This window comes from Eptatretus burgeri, chromosome 14 (genome assembly GCF_056783735.1).
Source record: "Eptatretus burgeri isolate ZD-2024b chromosome 14, Ebu_testis_v1, whole genome shotgun sequence".
Lineage (NCBI taxonomy): Eukaryota > Metazoa > Chordata > Myxini > Myxiniformes > Myxinidae > Eptatretus > Eptatretus burgeri.
This window is the reverse complement of record NC_140974.1, coordinates 45488901-45510584: the sequence shown is the minus strand read 5'-3', so window position 1 is coordinate 45510584 and position 21684 is coordinate 45488901. Positions and strand designations below refer to the sequence as shown.

The following is a 21684-nucleotide window of genomic DNA, read 5'->3' as shown; positions in this document are numbered from 1 at the left end:
AAAGACTCGCGTTCCTAAATTCAATCTCAATCACATCATGTACATATGGTGGTGACACATGAACTTGACGGAAGTGCAATACTATATCAGCACAACAATGATGTGGGAAAACAACACCAGCCAAGTTGCTTGCATTTATATAATATGGACAATAAAAAGTTTGGGGCTGGCAGGATGGCTTGGAGGTACATATAATTGCCTCAAAGCTGTCTAGCCTGGGTTCGAATCCCGACATAGCTATAAACTGTCATGCTGGTGTTTCTCAGGCAGGGTGATTCCTCAATGTGTGTGCTGTCCCTTGGATGGACGTTAAAATGGGTGTTCCGTGTACTGGCATTAGTTGGTGGACGTTAAAGACCCCATGGTGTCCTTCATGAAGAGTGGGTGAGCTGTTGCTGACACTTCATACAATTGCAAATTCATGCTCTAACCCACAGGGGGGGGGGCACTGCCTCTGAAGCACAGCTGCACCCCAGCAAATAATTCTGTCCACAGTCATGTGCTGAATATGAAAGAAGAAGACAATAGTTCAGCCTTTCATGATGTGGTCTAAACAAAAGGCCAAGTTACATCCAACATTTATTGTGAAGCGAAATCCAATCAGAATGGACTTTACCCCAAGTTTGGTCTGTGTTTTACAAGGGTCAAAGTTACCTGTTCAAATTCAACAAGGAGGTGAAGGTTATGATCAACATGGGATTCGACTTAAAACCAAGTTGTTCAGATGCATGTCAGAGGGTGATGCTGTATCTCGCAACACACCATCTTTCAGATATGACAATACAAACAGATATGACAAAAGATTGTTTTTTTTTCCAACAAAATACTATTTTCGGAACTTGTGATGCCATATGTGGAGTACAGACACTGAAACTTAATTTGATCGGAGAGGAAACTGGGCTTGAAGATGGTCATCCGTGAGAAAACTCAAAAGAGAACAAGTCTGAAGACGACAATGGTTCACGAGCGGTATTTGACGATGTAGATTGTTTCAGAAGTCAAGGATGAGACAATGTGATAATTTTTGACCAAGTTATAAAAATGATCAACATGACGTGGTACGAGTGACAGGTTATTAGCTGCAAAATGTCGAAAACCCGGTTTCGTTCAACAACTTAAAAAAAATTGACCTTTGCATAACCTTTAAAGGTCACAGAACAATGTTGTGGACAATAAAATAAGGAAACAGGATACGTGCTATAGCTTATTGGAGTTAGTTCGTCGAAGAAGGTCGAAAACCCGGTTCGATTCCCACAACTTTGAAAATTTGACCTTCGTGGCCTTTAAAGGTCAAAGGTCAAGGATTATGACCTTTGGTGCAAAACTTCCTCCGGAACATTCCAGGAACAATATAACGTCATTTAGGCTATATGGCATTTCGCACTCCTCGGATTATCCATACTTTGATGAAATCGGCATAAAAACAAATTTGAAGGGGGAGCCACGGGCAAGGTGTTCGAGATAGAGCAAAATGGTTTGGAGACTTTAGGTGGGGAATAACCTCAAGATTATGCATAAAAAATATTGTCATCCTAGGTCTCAAAGTTTGGGCGGCCGTATAATTTTTATGTCAAAATTCGCAATTTTCTAAGTTTTGACTTTGTGACCTTGACCTTGGGATGAAAATGAAAAATCGGATGACAAGTTTTAGATAATTCATTTTGCTATTCAAATACTGAAGAACCCATCCCATCCAGTCAATACTCTAGGAGAAGATAGATTTTTAATCTGACTACCCCCTAAAAATGGCAATTTTTGGGCGTGGCTCAACCCACAATGGGCGTAGCCACGCCCTCGTCCAGGAAAACACAACTAGACATTGATATCGAACACAAAACCAAGTTTCATCAAGATCGGATCAAAGTCCACGGAGTTATGCTCTGGACAGACAGACACACAGACAAGCCGGTAGGCGGACATGGGTAGTTGACTACCCAATAGAACCTGATGCGATGGGTCCGTTTGATGGGGAATGACCTGAGGATGAAGCACAATAAAATTCATGATTCTAGCTTCAAGGGTTAATGCTGCAGATTGTTTTTTCGTTAAAATACCCCCACATTTAGAGGTTTTTCGGCCGTTGCTAGGCAATGGAGGGGTCCATAGCAACGGTTCTTTCTCACACATAGCTTGTACATACCATGAACCTACCATACCAGTTTCATGTATATCTGACTCAGTCTCTGAGATATAACGAACTTCGTTTTTTTTATTGTTTTCGACCAGGGTTCATTCAAAGTCTATCTTTTCTGACAGTTTTCATAGGATCCGGCTGGAAATTTTTGACAATATGGCTGAATGTACTGCCCACAGTCGCTCATGGCTCGATTTTTGATTTTCGAAAAAATTAATTTTTTTATGATTTTTCAAAAATTTCAAAGTCCCGTTGCTCGGCAACGGTGGTCTCCATAGCAACGGTTTTCATTTGCACACAACGAGGTCATGGTATGAACCTACCAACCAAGTTTCATCGAAATCGCCAGTGTATTAATGGAGCACTGGACCGAACAGACAGACAGACAGACAGACAGCCGGTAGGCGGACATGGGTACTCGGCCGTTGCTGGCCAACGGAGGGGCCCATAGCAACGGTTCTTTCTCACACATAACTAGGACATACCATGAACCTACCATACCAGTTTCATGTATATCTGACTTATAGTCTCTGAGATACAACGAACTTCGTTTTTTTATTGTTTTCGACCAGGGTTCATTCAAAGTCTATCTTCTCTGACAGTTTTCATAGGATCCGGCTGGAAATTTTTGACAATATGGCTGAATGTACTGCCTACAGTCGCTCGTGTCCCGATTTTTGATTTTCGAAAAAACAATTTTTTTTATGATTTTTCAAAAATTTTTAAGTCCCGTTGCTAGGCGACGGTGGTGTCCATAGCAACGGTTCTCATTTGCACACAACTAGGTCATGGTATGAACCTACCAACCAAGTTTCATCGAAATCGCCATTGTATTAATGAAATCGTCATTTTAAATACTGATAATAAGGGGAGAACAAATCTCAAAAAAAAAAATGTTTTTTTTTTCGACTAGATCGACTACCCAATAAACATCTTCTTGTTGTTGTTTCGGCTGCTCCCGTTAGGGGTTGCCACAGCGGATCATCCGTATGATCCGCATACTGATTTGGCACATGTTTTACACCAGATGCCCTTCCTGACGCAACCCTGGTCGCCTCTTACAACACAGGGATATGGTACACCAAGTACTCCCTACTTGGGAGTATGACTACCCAACAGACAAACATATCGACGGAAATACTGATATTAAGGGTAGATCAAAAAAAAAATGTTTTTTTGTTCGACTGGATCGACTACCCAACAAGCTGGTAGGCGACATGGCTGCTCGCTCTCGATGGAAAGCTGGCCGACGCGACTAGCCGATATTCATGTACATGCTATCAATCAATTTAGCACAATAAATATGATTATCACAGCCCTCTTAGTTTGCGCCCAGAAACCCGCCTTGTGAAATTTCAGGCATGTTTCCAAAGAGACTCTAACAAATGGCAGCCCTGGTAATTCCATTTATCTATTCGCTAAAGATTTTATTTTTTTTATTTGATGCTGTAAGACATTCTCTTTGGGCACAAAAAAAACAGGGTCCAGTTTCGGATGTATTGATTTTTTTGTACAGTCCACAATAAGTGTACGATGTACGATAAAGTATTTTAGCTGTTGCTAAGCAACGGAGGTGTGCATAGCAACCATTCATTTTTGTGTACATGCCAGCCACATTGTACACATTTCACCCAAGTTTCATCAAAATCAGAATCTTTCTCTTAGAAATATTCGCAATTAACCGTTTCTGAAATGTTCGACATGTACTCGCCCAAAACCCATCTCCTCCTACAAATATTTTTTGTTAGGGCTGCAAATTGGCATGAAGGGAGCGAGATAGATTGTGTACAGAACTCTAACTTCGATTTTTCGATTTATTTTTTTTCTTGATTTATTTTCCATTTTTTGACCACTTTAAAGGGCCGTTGCTAGGGCCCGGGGTCACATATTCGAAAGCACACGATTCCATGAAATATTGGTCCTACCTACCAAATTTCATTGGAATCGGTTGAGTGGTTTAGCCCCGAGGATTGACCAAAGTTTCGCAGACAGACAGACAGATGGAAATGTCCAGAATAAGGGTGCTCTAAGAGCAGCCAACAGACAAACATATCGATGGAAATACTGATAATAAGGGTAGAAAAAAAAAATTGAGATTTTTTTTTTGACTAGATCAACTACCCAACAGACAGACAAACATATCGACGGAAATACTGATAATAAGGGTAGACTAGATTGACTACCCAACAGACAGACAGACAGACATAACGAATTTTGCGGTCACTCTGGCTGGCGCTCGTGAACCAAAAAAAAATGAATATTCCGTAGGTGACGTAGATAGAGGAGAAGCTATCGTGGAGCAGCATGGCTTCTACTGTGGTGATATGCCAAGGAAAAGTGAACTATCCTGGCCTGCATTGGCACACAACCAACCTCTGCACAGGAGCCCAAATCCTCATGCTCACTTCCAGTGGCACACCTGGGACCCAAGCCTACATGTTCACCTCCAGTGGCACACCTGGGACCCAAGCCCGCACACTCACTTCCAGTGGCACACCTGGGACCCAACCCCACACGTTCACCTCCAGTGGCACACCTGGGACCCAACCCCACACGCTCACTCCAGTGGCACACCTGGGACCCAAGACCACACGCTCATTTTCAGTGGCACACCTGGGACCCAAGCCTACACACTCACTTCCAGTGGCACACCTGGGACCCAAGCCCACACACTCACTTCCAGTGGCACAGCTGGGAACCAAGCCCACACGCTCACTCCAGTGGCACACCTGGGACCCAAGCCCACACACTCACTTCCAGTGGCACACCTGGGACCCAAGCCCCATGCTCACTTCCAGTGGCACACCTGTAACCCAAACCACACGCTCACTTCCAGTGGCACACCTGGGACCCAAGCCCATACGCTCATTTCCAGTGGCACACCTGGGACCCAACATGACCGATAGTGCTCGAGGGGCCCAAGCTCACATGTTTATGTACTGTGGCACAGGGCCCCAAGTCGACATGCTTTCATGCAGTGGCACAGGAGCCTAAGCCCACAATCTCACCTACAATTTTCCAAGGCCAACAATTCACCTGGAGCAGCAAGGAAAACAGATGCCAACCCACAGGAAGCGATAATAGGGGTACTATAAAACCAGGCCACACACAAACCAAACCACAAAATCTGCCACTTGGTATGCTGCCAGTGTAGATTCGGAACTTGTACTGCCTCAATTTGGCGAACGGTAAAGTGGAAGTACTGTCGTGCATCATATTGGTGTCTGGCGGGTGGATCACGTGACTCAGCGTTCTGCTGCAGTTGCCATTGTGGTATTAAACGCTTGTACGCAGATTCCCAAACTTTGCAGTCTCCTCACTCTTCCATGTACAAGGGAAAGTCAAAACATATTTCAGTTTTCAAAATGTTTAAGAGCTGAAAACGAAACTTCTGTTCTGCTGGCATCAGGAAACACCCTCTGCTGGGAAGAACGTGTGATGCTGCCTGGAAACTACATCGAAAAGGATGAACACCTGTGCTGTGTTTTGCTTCAGCATGACCATTCCTTCAATTTTTTTTTGTGTTTGGGGGAGAGGGGGGGGGAGAGTTTTGACTCTTGTCATAGAATCTCCCGAAATAAAACAAAAATTGTTTCATGCAGATTATTTTGCATGAGCAAAATAATGAGAAAACAACCATTGTACCATATTGTTATTGTTTTGGCTTCTCTGGGGTAAAATAATCAAGATATTCTGTAGTAATTGTTCAGTAAAGTGTACTGTGTTGCATGTGAATAGATTTGCGTTGTGAATCTGTTAGGTAGGTGTGCATATGTATTACTTTTACCTCCCGCAGTCTACGCTTTAGCCATTTCACACACATTTCAGAGCAGAATTGCCTCTGCATCCTCTCTTCAATCCCTCACAAACCCTTAAATCCGGTTGGAACCAGTCAGCGGTACATCCTGTCGGCACTGTGTGCCAGGTGGGCAATAAATCTCAAATAAACCCTGACAGCGTGCCAAAACCGTGATCCTACAAACAAAACCGTGACCGTACCCATCAAATCCTCCATGCCTCAATCCACAGGGCCATTCCCAAGATGTGATTTGGTCATGTGATTCGGCAGCCACATTGTTATTTGTAATAAAATAAAAACTTTAAAAAATCTGCTCTGAAGTGGCTGAACAGATCGAGGTGAAACTTGAGGAACAAGACCTTCACAGATATGATGTAATAGGTCACATGGTTTGGCAGCCATATTGGTTTAACCCTAAAACCTATAAAAAAATATTCTCCAGAACGGCTGCACACATTGAAGGGAAACTTCACACAAATGTTTCCCATGCTTTGGGGATACCAGGGTATTCACAAATAATTGATGTCACATGGTCTGGCAGTCATATTGGATTAAGCGAAAATCCTGGTAAAAAAATTATTTCTCATGAACCACTTCATCGATGTGAAACTTCACAGTTAAGATCTCGTAGCAATGGGGAATATTTGTTTTAAATGGCAATCTGATCGGAGGCATGGTCTGGCAGCCAGAATTATTTAATTTTTCGATCTGGGTTCTTTTTTATTTTTATTTTTTGAATAACACTCACTTGGCTGCACCTGTATGGGTTTGAGGGTAGAGGAGTAGCAGCTGAAACCCAAATCATATCCAGGTTCCTCCTGATTACTCCAGCTTTGCTGTTTGATTGTTTGGGTTCCTCTTGGTACCTGGTCATCATTGGGACCATGGCATGTTTGTATATGGCGTGAGGAGAAAAACAATCACTTCCGCTTCGTTGACAAGCTCCATGGTGCATTATTTGGTTTTAACCTTCGTTTTGAATTGAGTGAAATGAAACATTTAGAAAATTTTGAATTATTCACACTCAGATTTAAACACCACAATAATGTTTTTTTGAAACTTTCTTTATGAAAGTAGATGATTTGTAATACCAGCTGTCACCGGGGCCATTATACGATACACATTTACACAGAGATTTGGGGTCTTACCCCCACCTTGAACCGCCTCCCCTAGTTATGCTACCCCGACAGAAACCATCCTTGGGATATCCTTCGGCAACACGCAAAAGTTGCTTGGATTTGGTTCAGTAGCTTTATAGTTTTAAAAGCATAAATAAACAAACAAACATACAAATTCACTTTTATAGGACAGATATTATATATATTTTATTTTCAGGACTCAGGGAAGCGCTCAATCGTTAAAGAGAGACAGTCTATATGGATGAAGGTGTATTATAATATAATAGTTATTTTACTCTGAAACATACCTTGTATTTGTAAAAAAAACAAAATATTGATCATGGGATTAAATGCAACATATAAATTGGGTTCCACATCACTTACATGAGTTGTGCAGTGTGGGCCGGTGAATCCTACATCACAAATGCACACAAACGTCGTGGAAGATTTCGCGATACATTTCCCTTCATTAAGGCAAGGCGATGGCGTGCAGATGTTCTCTGAAATGTTACACCTGCAACAAGAACCACGAGGTAACAATTTGCAATCAGATAGAGACTGCGGCTTAACTAACTTTCAGGTGAATGTTTTATAAATTGCCTGTTTATGCCAAACCTGGAACAGCATAAAATTATCTCCCAGTCCGAGTAATATTATTGACATAAAAATATTTTGGACAGATGGATAGATCCAGGTGGGGTTGACTCTGCCTGTCATCCTTCTGAGGTCGACAAAATGAGTGCCAGCTTGCTGGTATCCGGTGTCGGAGTGGCGACTCGTCCAGGATTGTGCCCAATATCCAAGAGACTGCTTAGGCAGCACCAATGCTCTGCACAGAGTATGGCCCCAATGGATGGATGGATGGATAGATCCACTACCCTTCCCAGGGTGTCAAGTACTATAATTGAAGCAGTTTCTGTGTGGTTTACTGTCATTACCTTTGCAGCAGTAGTCAAGGCAGAAGTGAGGAATTTGGTCAGAGTGCTGGCAAACATGTCTGTTCTTTGTGTGAAAGACACCATGAGATATACGAACAAACAACACAAGCTGACGTGTTACTGGCTTAACATCCCATCCAATGGAAGGTGCAGTAAAAAAAAATCAAAAACCCCAAAACCCCCAAAAGTGTGATGTGAAGTTTTGTTTTTTCAAAAAGTGGACATTTTGATAATGAGATCTGATCATCCTCAGTTTTTCCCATGCATGGTACATTTCCTTTTAATAAACAGTTTGCTTGAACTGGGAAAGCTTGTACTTCTATGACGAATGAATTTGCTTGCATTGGTAACAATATGTTCCAAGCATTTGATAGGGGGTAAATAGAAAGTTTGCAATGTTTTTTTTTCATGAATTTCTAAGTGCATATTCTTCAGTTCATGTCTTTTGCCCTTGCGATTTTTGGAATGTCATGGACGGGATGTAGGATTTTACCTCCATCCTGACATTCTGCTGTAAATAAATTACTTCTTTTGTCCACCAAGCTGCAAGGGGAAGGGCTGGAGGGAGAGGTCTAGGTGGAAGAAACATGCCGCTAGCTATGCCCTTGAAACACCTGCCCCCCACTTCTGCTTCACTGCTGTAACCAATAACTAATGAGGTTGGACTTCACTATGGTGGGAGTGAAGGAAGGATTATTGGAGCAGGCAAATCTGAAAACGTAGAAGAGCAAAAATGAATGCTGTACCAGGCAGGCTTCCTTGGCGAAAAGTCGAGCCCCATTGCGATTTTAATTAATACAAGTAAAAATCACAATAAATATGATAACACATTGTGATTTTACTTAATACATATATAAGCAAAAAAACTCATCGTAAATGTTCAAATTGTTGGCCATTAACTTCATGACACTTTTGTATTCACCGAACACACGACACCTGAACATTCCTCAAGACATTGACACTGATTTTAGAACATTCCGTTCTAATTCTCTGCTTTAATTTTTTGATGTTCCTTGGTCGTTGCATGGAGACCATCGACTTCAGATGCCCCCACCGGAAGAAATCCAGCAGTAACACTATTTCATCAAAAATAGTATTTTAATAGTCATTCAGAATTCTATGGGGTGCTACTTTATACAAATTCCTCTTGGAATTGATAGTAAATCTATCTCCTCCCATGCTCTTCTCGCTGAAGAAGCTGCATAAAGAAACAATGAAGGGCTGCCCAAGGTAAGCCCCTTTGCAGTTTCAAACCCTTCCCAGAGTTCCTCCACAACTGTAATGACATTCCAAATAGTACACGCACGAGAATCCCAATGCTACACACCCCCTCAGCTGCAGGAGCGGTTTCATTGCTTATTGGCGAATCTTTAGCGACAGCGCAGACAGAAATGCATTCCAACGAGGCTCCCAAGCAGTTATCACATGTAAACATCAAAAACGATCAACATATCAATGAAAAATGAAGACGTACCCACATCTCACCTGTGAATGGAGGGAATAACCAATTAGCTCTCACCTAATCAATTAAACCAAGGTGGCTCGAGTTGTTTAAATAAATCTAGTTCTCCCATGCTCTTCTAGCCGAAGAAGCTGCAAAAAGCAACCATGAAGGGCGACCCAAGGTAAGCTCCTTTGCTGTTTCAAACCATTTCCAGAGTTCCTCCACAGCATTAAATACATTCCAAATAGTACATACATGAGAATGCCAATGCTACACACCCCCTCAACTGCTGGATTGGTTTTGTTGTTATTGGCGAATCATCAGCAACAACTCTGTCACTATCTCTGTCAGGCAGGCAGCGATTCAGAAGTGAAGTCCGGTAGTTTGAATGGGGATGGTGGGGGAGAGGGGTCGAAGTGGTGGAGATGATGCAGAGAAGGAGTTTGGAAGTGTTGTGTGTGCAATAGACCAGATGGAAAGGGGACAGGGCAAGGAGGTTGGGAGGAGGATCGAAGCTGTTTCACGCAGGTCGGGATGGAAGGAGTAATGGCATGGGAATAATCGTATCGGAAGAGATCAGCAAGCAGGTGTTCAAGTGGAAAGATGAGAGAGATGGATATTTATTGCATGGGTGGTGATGCAGAGACAAATGGAGCGTGTTATCGGCAAATGGCCCAAAAATGGGAAGGACGAGGTCAGAGAAGCAGGAATTCAGAGATGCACTGGAGAGGATGATGGGAATGGTTGAGTTGAATGTGATGCTGTGCATTGTGGGGGATTTTAATGCTCACGTGAGAGAAGCGTTGCCGGGTGAAGAATGTGTTGGTAAATTTGGGTGGGGAACAAGGAATAGAGGGTCGAGAGCTGTTGGAGGTGGTGGCGAGGAAAGGGATGGCCATAGCTGGGTCATTTTTTCCAAAGTGGAAAAGCCACAAGATTACCTATATGAGTGGACAACATAGAACAGAATTAGCTTTGGTTGTGGTAAGGAAGTGACAGTTGTGGAAGGTTCAAGATTATAAGGCAGTGGCGGGAGAGCATGTTACCACCCAGCACAAGCTTGTGGTGTTTGTGGTATGGATGAAGAAAATGAGGGAGGTTAAGAGCAAGGGTCGGAAGATTATTAAGTGGGGGAAATGTAGGGAAAACGTCTTCATAGAGTACAAGGAGAGGTTGAGGACTAGGTATGAGCAAATTAGTGAAGAAGTGGAAGGTTTGGAGGAGGAGTGGAAGAAGTATGGAGAGGCATTTAGTGGAATTGTAGAAGTTTTGTGTGGAAGGACATCAGGAAAGGGTGCATTGTTGAGGGATAGAAACAAGGTATGGTGGATGGCAGAGGTAGCGAAGGCAGTTGGTGAAAAGAAGGAGGTTTGTAAGAGGAGAGAGAAGAACAAGGATAAGGGGTTACTGCAGCTGTATGGGCAGAAGAAGAAAGCAGCAAGGAGAGCTGTGTATAAGGTGAGGAATGATATGGAAGAGGAGGTGTACAACAAGTTGGAAGAGGATGGTAGGAGGAAGATGACATATAAATTGGCTCATGACAGGGATGAGGATGGAAAAGACATGAAGGGTGTGGGGGGGGGGGAGAGATTAAGGATGGTGTCAGGAGGCTCGTGATAGAAAGGGGGCAGTATTGAAGGTGTGGTAAGGATTTCAAAGAGCTGTTGAACTGGGACGGAGGCAACGACGAGCTTGAGCTACCGTGTTATGTTGAGGGGAAAATAGAGTTGGTAGAGATCACAGAGGAGGAAGTGCAGATGTCTTTGAAAAGGATGAAGAAGGTAAGAGTGCTATGCATTGATTAGTTGTGCACAGAGATAATTGCAGCAGGAGAAGTCGGAGTCATTTGGACGAAAAGGCTGTTGAATATATGTATGAGCGAGGGTTCAATTCCAGAGGATTGGAAGACAGGGTTAATTGTGCCAATATGGAAAGGGAATGGTGATGTTCAAGATCCAGGGAAGTACAGGGGCATTACGCTTCTAAGTCATGTAATGAAGGTGCTGGATTGGATTCTGGACGGGAGGATAAGGAAGAGTGTGGAGATGGAGATAGGAGATGAGCAGCAGGGGTTTAGAAAGGGTAGGGGGATGACAGTTGGGATGTTCGCCCTGAGACAGCTGGTGAAGAAGAGGTTGGAGGTGCAAGGTGGGATGGCTTTGGGATTTGTGAACCTGGAGAAGGTCTACAACACTATCCCAAGAGAGATGGTGATGGTGACACTGAGATGGATGGGAGTACCAAAAGCAGAAGTTAGTTTGGTGGAAGGGATGTACAAGGGAATGAAAGGAAGAGTTTTGGTTGGTCCTGAGATGCTGAGGAGTTCAGCGTGAACATCGGTTTGAGGCAGGGAAGCTCTCTCACAGCCCCCTCATGTTTATCATGGTAATGGAGCTGGTAAGCAGGAAGGTGAGCTTGAGAGGTAGTATGGGGAGGATACCTGTGATTTATGACAAATCTTTGGTAGTTATTGGAAAATTATTGGTCTTTATCATGGTGAAGATAATATAGTCAAGAGCACAATACAACAAAGCTGCTCAAAAAATTTCGATTGTAAAAAACAAAAGGTGTGTCATTACTGAGCTAATTCACTTGCTCGTACCTTCTATGGTCAATGTTTTAGGGTTAGGGTTAGTTGACAAGCTGCCATGGCACAAGCCTCTTATCTATCCAGTGCTAATATACCTGGAAAGGCAGTCACAACTTGTCCGGTTGACTCCTTGTGCACACCGCCCTGCAGTATCACATGTGTGGTTTCCATCACACATGTCCTGCAAGCTGTCCGTCCTGCAGTAACACAGCAACAACTTTTTTAAAATATAGACATGTTTATTACCTTCCACAATGCCAATGATTGATAACCATTCATCAATTCTTACAGCAGAGCAACATGGAGCAATGCTTAAAGCCTTTCTGAAATATTAGGGAACAAGAATGGAAGTCCTAATTGAGGACACAGCTCCCAACCACACCTTAAAATGGGATGTGCAGCTTTTACATGTAAATTACTAAATAGATAAATAAATAAATAAATAAAGGTTGTAAAAAGGTAAAAGGTATACAAATAAATCATTCAAGGTGATATGTCGGCAGCAATGATGTTAAAATGTATCATGGATAGTACTGCAGTTGATGGATAGTACTCCACATAGAGCGATGATATAACAATAAAATGGCCGCCCATTCAAATGTATACACAATAATACGCTTATAAACTACTATGGAGTGAAGTCATAAGCATTTAAAAGCCATACCTTTTATTCTCGAGCGTTTTCTGAACTACCAAGACTTAAAAATATGCCAGAATACATCAATAAAGTACAATAGTGGGAGGTCGCTGAAACACCAATTTGTACTTCTTCCCCTCTCAAAACAATTTAAAACTGTAGCCCAACCTACCTCAATAACTGCAGAAGCCATGATGGTGATTCTAACGCGAGGAAGTTACTTTGGCTCTGGACTAGTGCACGCAACCCCAAATTTAAAAATATATAAAACATTAATCGTTTTATTATGAAAAGAAATCAAATGTATATGTTGACTGAACCAAACCAGACCAGATCATGGGGGGGGGGGGGGGGTGGAATGGATAGAATCATTCCAAAAACGATACATGTCCAAATCATCCCCCAAATCTGCTGAACAAAGTATGAAAACAATTTAATAACATGCAGGAGATGGATTTAATCTATGACAAAATAACAAAATATTGTTGCGGACCTGTGGGTCGGGGGTGTTTAAATATTGTTGCGGACCTACCTTGGGTTCCCACCAGACTCTACGGAATCGCAAGCCATCACACACGAATAACTCCATGGAATCGCAAGCCATCGCACTTGAATTTGTGACGCGGTGGGTCGCTAATCCACCGTGAACACCAATAACTCGACCACATTACTTAGGGTCCTCCGTCTAATGAATACCGTTTACCTAAAGGTCATGTGATCTAGTTACCAGGGGACACACCCTCGGTATGCCTTGTTCAAACCGGATCACCTTACCAGATCAAATGCAGCCGAGCATAACTGCCAAGGATGTACTCACTAGAAAAAGAGATCGTTGGGGAATAACTAAGGGGGGCTAAGCTAAAGGCCCGGTCACACCTTGATGTTTTAGCCAGCGATGGCAACGTATTAAAATGTATGTAAAACGCTGGCTTACGTTGAACTTTTGATGTTTTTTTTTTAAAAGATTCGGACATATTCATAGCGACTTGGTCTTATGTATAACGCATTGGTGATGGACACAGAACGTTTCGTTGTGTTATAGATAACTTATACCAACGAATGCTGAACCTGTTGTCGGCCTACACAACCGATGCCCAACGATAGTCTAACTTAGGCATAGCGCGTTGCACGCATCGCCGACGATGTCGTGACGTAGCCTATTAAAAGGCTGATGCACAACGATTCGAATCATAACTGCTGTAGAAATGGAAGTGTCAACATCGCGGTCACACCTTGGCGATCTTGCCAGCATATGCCGACCTAAGAAAAATGTGTCTAAAACGTTGGGGCACGTCAAATACGGTATGAGTAAGTTTGGTATACGTGAGTAGAACGCTAAAGTACGCTATCATACGTCGTAGTAAGTAGAGTACGTCAATAAATTTTAAACATGTTCAAAATTTTACGACGTACTCGGCGTATGACACACGTTCCGCATGCGATGGGGATAAGTTTTACACACGATATGTGGACGCTTACACACGTCCACAAACGCTACTTATAAGCTACTCATAAGTCGAAACACGTCGCGGTAATGTCTTTTTTACGCGAAACTTATTTCTAACTTATGTTTGACGTGCTTTGAACCAATTCTTTACGTAGTCCCAACACACATCGACGTATGTAGACGTATTCCAATGACGTCTTCCGGTCGACAAAAAAAAAAAAATTAACGTGTTTCTAGCTTACAACTGCCATATAAAGACGTGTTCCCAGCGGTTTTGGGAATTGGTATATAAAAATGCTGCTCATAAAAGGGGAACCCAACAGTGTTTTCGAGTCCTTTTTGAGTCGATGTCCATGTCAGCAGTAACAGTATCAGTATTAGTATTAGTATTAGTATTAGTATTAGTAGTAGTTTGTTCATGTTGGCAGTAGTAGGTGAGTGTGAGGGGGAGGGTGTGGGTTATGATGGATCGTCCTTGCGTTTAACGATTTAACGATTTAAATGATAAACTCAACGATTTAAATGGCTGCATCTCCACTATTGAAAGTAGACGCTTGCGCTCAACAATTGGATTTTTTTTACACTCAACGACTTTTAAACGGTACCACTCAGCCATTTTCATTGTTTACAATGAACGATTTAAATTGCTGTCACTCGCCTTTGTTTTTTGACGCTGGCGCTCGGAAATTTTAATCGTTTCTTCTGAACGTGTTAAAACGCTCAAACTCGACTATTTTAAATAGACGCTGCCGATGGACAATTGGAATCATAGCCAAGCTAGACATCGAAGTGTGAACATCCTCGTCATGCCGAAGAAAAGTTTGAAGAATGCTGCAAATAAGTGTCCTGGCCGTGGCCGTGGACGCTGACGCAAGGACGATCCATTATACCGACGTCTTACAGCCTATGAGTAACTTAAAAGTAACGTCTGTCGACGTGTGGCAACGATCGCGTAACGTGCCAACAACACGTTAATCATAGGTTAGAAATAAGTTTCGGGTATACTAAACATTACCTCGGCGTGTCTCACCTTATGATTAACTTACAAGTAGCATGTGTTGACGTCTGTCAACGATCGCAGACCGTGCATACAACTTGTGGCCAGCGTAGCGGAACGTGTGAGTCATACGCCGGCATACGTCGTGAAATTTCAAGCATGAAAAAATTTGAGGACAACCAAAAAGTACAACGTTTAAAGCCAGCGTACAACGACGTATGGCAGTGTTTTTCAGTGTGCTCTCAATGTTATCAAAACTTACCCATAACGTATTCAACGTGTGCCAGCGTTTTAGAAAAAAAAATTCAAAAATCGGCATACGTTGGCTAAAACGTCAAGGTGTGACCGGGCCTTAAGCCTGGGGGGCTAAGCCAGAATACGAACCATGCTGGACAAATGAAAGAAAAGATGAAAATGAGGTGGGAACATTTCTACACAAGCATTTATTGATAATCAAGCGAGGAGAGGTATGTGGTACAGTAAATAGGGTTTATTCGTATTTACAGCAGGGAGAGCAAGGAGTTTGTGGGTGCGGCAAAAGGCAACAATTTACAAAAGCAGACACAGAGCAGACTTATCTCATTAGAACTTCTAAAATCTTAACTTATGCTATGACAGGTGCCATCACACACACATACATACACACACACACACACACACACACACACACACACACACACACACACACACACACACACACACACACACACACACACACACACACACCAAAGGAAGATTAGATATCCAGAAAGAAAGAGAGCAGATGAGGACAAACGGCCTTGCAATACCTGGAGTGGTCGGCCAACAAACACAACCCAGTATGCTTAGGGAGAGGTAGAAGGGAGAAATACTGGTGTCTAAGGTGTGGGAGTGGGAGAGGGAGGTGTGGTGTCATGCAGTATGGAGGGTGTGGTGTCATGCCAAAGGAAAATGGGAATGCGAGTCAGTGATGATGCTCTTTTGTGTGTCCAAAGGAGACGAGATAGAGGGGTGGAAAGAGAGGAGAGAGAGAGGCGTGAAGCGACAGATCCCTAACCTAGACATGCATAGGTCTGTGAGTGTAGCGTGTACCTCCGTGGGATGCTCTGCTTGAGCATTCCCACCTCGAGAGTTGGCGCATGATCTCCGGCTTAGTCACTTTGCTGGGGCTTGTGGCAACGTGCGCTCTGCACTGGTCCTCAGGAAAAAGCTCGTCTCAGTTGTACACCAACCGCAAGTGAAGAGCCAGCGAAGGGCAGAGGCAATGAGGAGTAGCCAACACAGAGCCGAGAGGAGCAGAGAAGAAGGAGGTGAAGCAGGGAGCGAACGGCTCCGTCATCCTACTTTTATAAGCCCCGGGTGAAGGGTGGGGTGACGATCCGGAGGCGACGCACTGTGACCGGAATCCCGCTCCTCTATTGGGCCACAGTAGTCCTAGCCACGCCCTGCCAGGCTCCCGCGGTCGGAAATGGTCTCATTTGCCCATCCAACTCACCACGGCCCAGAGCTCATGACTCAACATAAGGTATGAGCCGACACCCCGGCTCTGAACGTGCTCTGAGTGCAGTCTGAATGCTGAATAGCAATGCACACCCGCCACCCACGGCCCCCTCTCATGAGCCAAAATGCACACCTGGGCCATGTTCCAAACTCCTGGATCGCCCTTTTCGCGACACATCCTCGCCGCCCCTGTCTTGCCATGTTCTGGTGACTGGACGAGGGTTGTATCAATCCCGCGTGCTCACCCAGTACATCCCGGCGAGATGCGGTCGAGCTGTGAACGTCTGTTGCTCGGCCTCGCTTCACACGGTCCAAGGACAACCCAAGTTGTGCAGCATGCCTCTGTTTAGTGGCGAATTGTAGCGATGCAGAGGTACGAGGGGGTGCAGGAATATTTTTCCCGTGTGCAGGTGGTGTTGATGATCAAGGTGGTGAAGTTTGGTGAGCGAGCGGTGAAGCAAGGTGAGATGCCATTGGAAATTGGCGCACAGATTTGAATGAAATAATGGCGCGCCATGCGTGTGCTGTATAGTGTGTAGTGTGCTTGTTGGAGGGAATTTGGTGGTGGTGGTGGTTCCAAGCCACGGGAGGCATCGTGAAGTGTTTGCTATTCAATTGCATTTTGCATGGCGTGTGTGCTTGCTTGCTTGACTTGTACCATGGCTAAAAGGAAAGGGTTGGATTAGAAATCAAAATAGGAGACAGAGATATAGTTAACAGATCGAGCTATAAGACCCATGCAACGCACTTCGTCCCGTTAACCTACTAGACACGAGGGGAAGGTCTAACTGCACGAAGACTAATGAAATAACTGCCTGGGGATCACTGTACATTGGGTGCCGTTGCCTTATTATAGGTATGCGTTTTTGTAGAACTGCAACAATATATGAAACATTAAGAATTTTATTATTTTATTAAAAATATAATCACATTGCTGCGCAAATGTGGTAATCCGCATAGTGGACTGAACCAAATGCCAAGATTGAGGGGGTGAGGGGTGGGGGTGGGGTTGAATGTACCATAAGCCAAATTTAATAACATAGATGGATTTAATCCATACCAAAATAACAAAATATACACAACATTAAACATTATATTACTTTAAAAATTGCAGAAACAAGAAAAAATGCATTGAAAAAAAGTAAAAACATAGAGGGATGAAATCTCAAAAAAACAACCAAACAAGGAAGGAATGACCAACATAATTTGATGTGCCTGATTCCCAGATGTTATTGCATACATGTGCCAAATATGAGAGAAATGCGTCCCGTCATGTGTGAGTAGAGGCTATGTAGGGACGGAGATACTGAGAGCACCTAAAGTACAACCCTCAGGTAGGCTGATAGTTGGTTGGGGGGTAATAAAAGTCAGCGGTATGCAGACCCTCCATTCAGTCAGTGGGACTCTAATAATGTCGAGAATCTAATCATGTTCGCATTAACAATATGCTGCAGTACGGTTTACCCTGTAAGGGTTGTAGTGAGTCGCAGTATTTGCTTTTTGCAGTTTGTGCATCAGAAGATGTTTAATGTTCTCTTAGTTCTGAAAGTATTGGAGAGGATTCTGGATGGGAGGATAAGGAAGAGTGTAGAGATGCAGATCGGTGAAGAGCAACAGGGGTTTCGAAAAAGTAGGGGGACGACGGATGGGATGCTCGTCCTGAGACAGCTGGTGGAGATGAGGTTGGAGGTGCAAGGTGAAATTGCATTGGGATTTGTGGACCTGGAGAAGACCTACGACACTATCCCGAGAGAGATGGTGATGGTGATACTGAGATGGATGGCAGTGCCGGGGAGGGGGGGGGAAGTTATCCAGGGTGGGGGGAGACTTTTCCAAGGACTCCATTTCCCTCGGCGATTGTCTTTCCCCCCTAGGGGGGAAGTTGTCCAGGGGGCGACTTATCCTGTTACACCAGCTGAGATGGGCTGGACACTTGGTGAGGATGGAGGAAGAGAGAATGGCAAAGAGAGCAGAACAATTGAGGGAGCAAGGTAGGAGGAAAAGTGGTAGACCGCCATTGAGATGAGAGGATTGTGTGAGGAGGGATATCAATAAGGTGGGAGTGGTTGGAGAGTGGAGAGAGATGGCTGAGGACAGAGGGAAATGGAGGAGTATTGTGGTCGAGGCAGGGCAGAAGCTTGGTACCGTTGGACCTCAACCATTATAAAGGGAATAGAAGGAGAAGATGAATTATCCAGATCAGTTCCATTGAACACCATCCAAAAGGATCAGTGTGAATATATTTGTGAAAACATTAAATCCATTCTTGCAGACAATTTAAAAAAAAACTAAAATCCCTCATTAGCATTACATGTGAGGGCTGCCCCCAAAGGAAAGCCTCATTTTCTTGGACATATGAATCAAAATATAAAAAGAAACAGAGTGAAAAGAAAGTCGCCAAATGCCGAGAACACAAACACAAGAAAAAAAATCTCTAAAATGTCAAAAAGGACCGGCAACACATGATTTTTCATGAATAGTTACGAGAACTCTTCCCTTCGCTATGTGTGTGGACAGCAGTGAAGTGGTGGCCTTACTCGCATTGCTTCCCTGTCATGTTCATCGGACAAACGCATGAGGCCAGAACACTGCCGTTGATGATGCACGTGCCTCCATTGTCGCAGTGATTTGTGAGGCACACCCATTCATCCTGATCACTACAATGGTGTAGCCTGGGTCGCTTTCTTTGTAACCAGCGCTCGGCTTGCGGCCGTGGCCAGCGCAGCTTGGAGTCCTCAAAGAGTGGCACGGCAAGGCCGGACACTTGGACATTCCTCACACAAGCATCCTGCAGACAGCAGATATTTATTCTTTTTGACTTCCTGTAAATGCGTTCTCACTCTTATACAGTATGAGCATAGCTCTTCATTAAAAAAGTAATATCTACATGGTAATATATTTAGCAATTAAGACCACATACCTGGAAGTCTATCTGGTGAGTGCATGTCAGATTGGGATTCAGATATTAATTCCTGCTTCTGGCTGCACCGTTACAAAGGCATGGCTGTGATGCTCATTCAGTGCTCCTATAGATGAGGGCAGAAATATTGAATTTGGCAACCCTACCAGTGCTCAATGGCCCACTAAATGCTCATTTTGAAAGGTACTCCAGAATGAAACCTATGCATGAGGAACAAAACATTCCCACCCTATGACATATAGTTTGGTCATATAGTTTGGCAGCCATATTGGATTTATCCTAAAACTTAATCTTCTTAAATCTTCTTCTCCAGAATCTTCTTAAAAAAAATCTTCTTCTCCAGAACGGCTGGACAGACCGAAGGGAACTTCACAAATATGTTCCCCAAGTCTCGGAGATACCTGTGTTTATGAATAATTGATCGGTCACATGGTCTGGCAGTCACATTGGATTTAACTAAAACTTACAAAAATTCCTTCACTTGAACTACTTCATCAATCGATGTGAAATCTCACAATTATTATCTAACAGTGATAGGGAATATATGTTTTAAATTTCAACCTGATCGGACGCATGGTATAGCAGCCAGAAATATATGTATATATTTTTTGATCTGGGTTCTTTGATTATTTTTTTTTTAATGAGGCTTATTTGGCTATGCCTGAATGGGTGTGACATTTTAGGTTAGAGGAGTAGCAGTTGAAACCCGAATCCTATCCAGGTTCCTCCTGATGACTCCATCTTTGCTTTTTGCTTGTTCGGGTTCCTTCTGATGACTCCAATGCAGGATTGTACCTATTTGGTCTTCCATTTGATTTGAATTGAATTAATTTTAATCCCATTCTAAATTCAATTGAACAACAATAAATGTCATGGGGCAGGGTCAAGTGACCGATCAAAGCGGGATGTCGTGGTACCCGGTCATCACTGCCAACAGTTATAAAGTGGCAGTTCTAGTTATGTCTCTTACTAATTACACAACACACCAGTACACAAACACCATACAAAACACGTCTTGGCGAGGGTCTGCAATTTCTGATTTCTCTTTCTAGTTTTTATTATTGAATGCTGACAAATGGAGCAGCTGAAGGTTTGACGTCCCCCTTCTTAAGACGATGTACAATCGTTAAGGTATAAAACTGAAACAAACCATAAAAATGAGAGAAACAAAACATGGAAACCAATCATAAAGTAATCTCCTCGGGTTAAATGATTTATATAAATACTTGAAATAAGCAATGTAGAGAAAACAGGGCAACTAAAAACGTGGAGATTACAAACACAAAATGTAATCCAGTTTCCCACCAGCCATCCAGCAGAATCCTCTTTCTCAATGAGGGACTTTCCACCAAAGAAGAGTTGGCTGCCATTGTGAATAAGTGAACAATGTACCCCATCAATATACGTTGAGAACTCGGCTCCATCAAAATTCAGTTGCCATTGAGTGGCAAAGGCATCTTCCATCAGTACTGCGCCAACAGTAACAACGTGCCAGTGGCCATCACTCACTGTCTGTCCAACAGGAAACAAAACGAGTCGTCAGTTATAAAGTACATGGTCTATCATGGCTTTTCCCCGAAAATATTTAGTTGTTGCAGTTACTTCCAAGCTTACATTGGAATAACAGCACAATTATTTGCACCATATTTATCAACCCACCTTTGGAACTTCAAATAATCTTGTTGTTATGTTGCCTTTTTGGATCCTGAAGAACAGTCGTCCCATAACAATGTCTAATATAGCTGTACCCACTCTCATATACACGACCACCACTGTGAGGTTGTCACGGCGTGTCTGGAGCTCGAGGGAGATTGTAAGTAGCCGGGAAGTGTTGAGAAGGACTTGATAAGCAGATGGGATGCTGTGTATTATAGTGTTACTTAAACCTTAAATACAAAAGAAAAAGGTGAAAAATTAGGTCTTGTAGAAGCAGGAGGAAAAGGTATTTATCAAAGTCTGTGTTTGGAATTGTCTTCACCTCCCTAAGATATCTGTGTGCCTGAAGAACAAGCATTTGGACATTGACAACGCAGTGCAAAACACTAATATCCTTACATGAACACTGGTGTTTGTCCATTGATGTCTACTAATGCGCTTGCTTTGTAATGCATGTAAAAGTACACTGCTGTCTACTAATCTTTGTCCTCTCATGTGATATGTGTACATGCTCGCCCATGAGGC

At 43.2% G+C, this 21684-nt stretch overlaps 1 protein-coding gene across 2 annotated transcripts in view; it reads right to left on the bottom strand.

The window, feature by feature from the left end:
- Nucleotides 1-21684, bottom strand: part of LOC147013076 (protein crumbs homolog 1-like) — a 91483-nt gene that overhangs the window by 14667 nt on the left and 55132 nt on the right. For both annotated transcript variants that reach the window (XM_085854609.1, XM_085854608.1), the window contains exons 7-11: nucleotides 21163-21389; nucleotides 20809-21015; nucleotides 19121-19371; nucleotides 12119-12220; nucleotides 7436-7565 (exon numbers count right to left, since the gene is read on the bottom strand). In XM_085854609.1, the coding sequence (XP_085710735.1) occupies nucleotides 7436-7565; nucleotides 12119-12220; nucleotides 19121-19371; nucleotides 20809-21015; nucleotides 21163-21389 (917 nt within the window). The remainder of the gene's footprint in view (nucleotides 1-7435; nucleotides 7566-12118; nucleotides 12221-19120; nucleotides 19372-20808; nucleotides 21016-21162; nucleotides 21390-21684) is intronic.